This window comes from Ochotona princeps, chromosome 6 (genome assembly GCF_030435755.1).
Source record: "Ochotona princeps isolate mOchPri1 chromosome 6, mOchPri1.hap1, whole genome shotgun sequence".
Lineage (NCBI taxonomy): Eukaryota > Metazoa > Chordata > Mammalia > Lagomorpha > Ochotonidae > Ochotona > Ochotona princeps.
In genome coordinates, this window is record NC_080837.1 from 4,232,338 (window position 1) to 4,236,135 (window position 3,798).

Sequence of the window (3,798 nt, forward strand, 5' to 3'; positions counted from 1 at the left end):
GGGAGCTTCCCTAACTCAACCCCGCCTATTGGAGCCGGGCAGCCGGAGCCCTCCCCCGAGGCGCAGCCCCACTGGAGGACGACGGGCAGCTCCTCACGCCCCATTGGAGGCGCCGCGCACGGCCCGCCCCGCACCGTCTCGGCCACAGGCCTAGGGGCCAGCTCCCGCCTCCGCCCGCTCGGCGTCTCGGAAGGCCGGCCCCGGTTCTCCACCGCCCCGGGAAGGGAACCGCCGGGGGGGCAACACGTCCGGACCCCGCACAGGCCCCGCCCCCGGCGGGCGGATTGGCCGGCGCCCCCGTCGGAGAAGGGGGCCATTCCGCCCCGCGCCCGGGGCCGAGCCCGGCAGTCCTTTTGTGGAATGTTTACACTGGAGACGAGTGCCGAGTTCCGGGGCCCTGGGCCGAGCCCGGGACCCCCTCACTTCCCGGCACCCCGTGCCCCCCGCCGACGCGCGGCGGCCACGCTCCCGGCTGCAAGGCCCAGGGCCGCCGCACGCCAGCGACTCCCCGGGAAGGCGGACCGGGACGGAGCCCCGAGCCGGGAGCCGCGGAGAGGCCACGGCAGCCAGCAGTCCAAGAAGGAACAGTGCAGGGCGCGCCAGCCGCACGGGGACATGGCGGGTCCCCGGGCCCCTCTGCAACACCAAGTGCTTGCGAGGCATGAGAGCTTTTTATTTATGAAACCCCCTCCAGAGCGAAGGCGGGTAGGGGTAACATGGGCCAGGCGGTGGGTCGCGCTCCGGGGAGGGGGCGGGCCCAGACATTCCCGCTCTCCACGCGTGCTGGCTCCGGCAGAGCCCCACACAAGGTCGCTGGGCCAACCGGTGACCGACTGCCCAGAGCCTTCAGGCCGGGGCAGCGAGCTGCGTGCGATCTCCCAAGAGCAGCCTCTCCCGCCCTGCCCACCCCGCAGGACGGAGAGCAAGGAACCAAACTTGCCGCAGCGCGCGCGGCCCCCTAGGACGCGGTGCTCCTGCCCGCCCGGGGCCGACCCTTTTCACTAGCCGGGGTTCGTCCTCCCTGCACATGGCCATCCGAACCCCTAAGCCAGGGCCACTTTCGCCTCGCCCCCCGACTGTCAAGCTGTACACACGGCCCAGCCAGGGCAGCAGCAGCCTCGGCGCCCCGGGTCACACAAGGGCGGAAGCTGAGCGTCGCAGACCCGGTGCGGAGGACGGGCCCCCAGCGCAATCCCCACCTCCGTCAACGCCCCCCCGCCCGCGTCTCCAACCGAAAGCCACTTTGGGAGAGAACCTTTGTGCTTCCCACGTCCCCCCGCCCCCCAGCCAGGACGCCAGCGAGCCGGGACTTCCGGGCGGGAGCGCCGGCGCTCCCGGCGAGGCGGGCCCCACACATGTGCCGGGAGCGCGCGCACGCGAGGCCAGAGCGCGCCCCCGCCGGCGGAGGCGGAGCCACCCGCCTGCCGCCCGCCAATCAGCCAGCAGGGGCGGGGCCTCGCGCCTCACGTAGCTGCAGGAATCCTCCCTCCGCCCTCCACCAGGGAAAAAAAAAATAAAATAAAATCCCAGCAACTTAAACTCCTGCCCGGCCTCCGGATAGGCGGAGCTCGGGATAATATCATCCAATCAGGCGCCGAAAAGGAGAAGAGGGAGTCTCGGGCAGCCAGTGAAAGACAAGAGCAGGCGGGGCGTGCGGAGGAGCCCGAGGAGGCTGCAGGCGGCCCGCCCCACGGGTCTCCTCCGGGCCGGGTGCACCAGCCGCCGGCCGAGTAGGTAGTAAACAGTCGGGGCCGCGGAGTGGCGGCTGCGGCGCGCTGGGCCAGCCGGGCGCCCCCCCACTCCCCGCGCCTCGGGTCGGCGCCGCCCTGCCGGCCTCGGCGCCCCGCCTCCTGCCCGCGGCGGCCATCCCGGCGGACGGACGCGCCCCCCGCGCCCCTCCCCGCCCGCTGATGCATTTCCTTTTCCCGAGGCCGAGCGTGGGGACAGTTTACCCCCAGTTTCCGACCTTCACTGCCCCTTCCAGGACACCGGCACCCCGCTGGTGGGCTAGCGCACACGCGCCGGCCGCGGCCGGGGTGGGGAGGGGTCCGGAGGAGGAGCCGCCGCCTCGCCCGGCGGTGGGCGGGGAGGCAGGCAGCTCCATGTTTGCGAGCGGCAGCAGCTTCAGGAGGGTCCCCGGAGCCAAGCGCCGAGCTCCCCGGGGGGGACCCTCCGCTCCCCTGGCCGGCCGGAGCCCCGCGTCCTCGGCGCGTCCCGGAGCCGAAGGCGGGCTGCACCGCCAGGCCTCGCGCACCGCCGTGGGCGTGTGTGCGGTGTTCGGGGGAGCCCTGAGCGGCCCGCGGGGGCCAGCACGGTGGGGGAAGCGCTTTCCGGCGCCTCTCCCTCCCCCAAAGCCCCGCGCGTCCGCTGAGCCCCCGCCCCCAGAGTCCTTAACAACCGGGCCCGGAGCGCGCCCGCCGGCCCCGCTCGCTCAAGTTGGCGTGCGCGGGCAGCCCCGACGCGCCGAACTGGAGGGCGATGGTGAAGGGAAAGCCGCGAACCCCGGCTCGCTCGCTCTCAACTCGGACGCGGGAGCAACTCCCGGTGCACAGGGCCCGGACGCCGCTCCCTGCCGCGCGCGTCGGGGTGGCCCGACATCTTTTTTTTTTTTTTGGTTCTTTCCTCTGGGTTTTTTTTTTTTTTCTTTTAAAGATATAAAGCGTACCGAGGAGCAGGAGGACTCCGCCGGCTCGCCATCCCCACCCCCTACTCCCGTCTCCGCCGCCGAAACCTACCGACACCGACTGCTCGGGCGACCAACGCTAGGCGGCGTGGCGACCCCGGCCGGCCGCCCCCTCCCTGCGCCCCGGTTCGGCCCGGCCGGGAAGCCCCCCCACCCCGGCGGGCGGGCGGCGCCGAGCGCCCTCCGGCCTGCCCGGCCCCTCGCCTCGCTCAGCCGCGGGGCTGCGAGCCGCCCCCAACCCCCCACCTCCTCACACACGCATGCACACACAGCCCGCGCCCCCGGCCGCGGGGTCCCCGCGCGCCCGCCACCGCCCCGGGCGGGCCACGGCCAGCCACCCCCCGCCCCAAAAAAACGGGTCTGGAAGGGGGGGACCAAATTGAAAGCAGCTGTTTAACATACCTTCCGAGCCCGGCGAGGAGTGCTGAATGGGGAACGCCCCCCGCCCGCCATTGGCTTCCCGGCGTCTGCGTCACCGCGCGCGGGCCCGCCTCCGCGCCCGCCCCGCCTTTTCCCCTTCATTCAACACCCCCTCCCTCCCCAGACAGCAGAATAAATTAAAGGAGCCCGGAGTGGGAGGCGCCTCGGCAGCCGAGGCCCCCGGTCTCTCTCGCGCACGCACCGACCAGGCCTCGGACTGCTGGGGGGCCCTCCGCAGGACTCGGGCTCATAGTGTAGACGCTGAGGCGGGACCACTCACACAAGCGACCGACTGGCGAGGCCACACTCCTCTCTCCGGGCCGTGCGACCTCACCACGTCCGGCCCGCTCTGCTAGGCGCCTAGAAACCAGGGGGTGCAAGCAGGAAGCTCTGCGTGCCAGGACAGCGGGCACTGGACGAGCCCGCCACGCCCTTCCCACCCCTCATCCTCCCCGCCGCGACGCGGGCTTGGCACCTGCTGCCCGGGTCATGTCCAGCCGCGACGGGGTAGTTTCTGAGAGACGGGCAGTTGCAGGAATTGCTGCGGAAGGGGCCGCGGCTGGGCTGGCACCACGTGCGCTCCCGGAAGGGAGGCCCCTGGCAGCTACAGGTAAGCTAGCAGAGACTCTCGGAGGAGGGGGTGCTCCAGATGGGTCCTAAGGGTGGTTTCAGGAGAGTGGGGTGTGGGGTAGCAA

General features: G+C 72.4%; 1 protein-coding gene across 1 annotated transcript in view; it reads right to left on the minus strand.

Annotated features, from left to right (window-relative positions):
* SIN3A (SIN3 transcription regulator family member A) overlaps positions 1–3,160 on the minus strand; it is a 62,728-nt gene extending 59,568 nt beyond the window's left edge. Inside the window, exon 1 of the mRNA XM_058665491.1 lies at positions 3,086–3,160. Coding sequence (XP_058521474.1) covers positions 3,086–3,136 — 51 coding nt within the window. The 5' untranslated portion in view covers positions 3,137–3,160. The remainder of the gene's footprint in view (positions 1–3,085) is intronic.
* Positions 3,161–3,798: the final 638 nt, after the last annotated feature.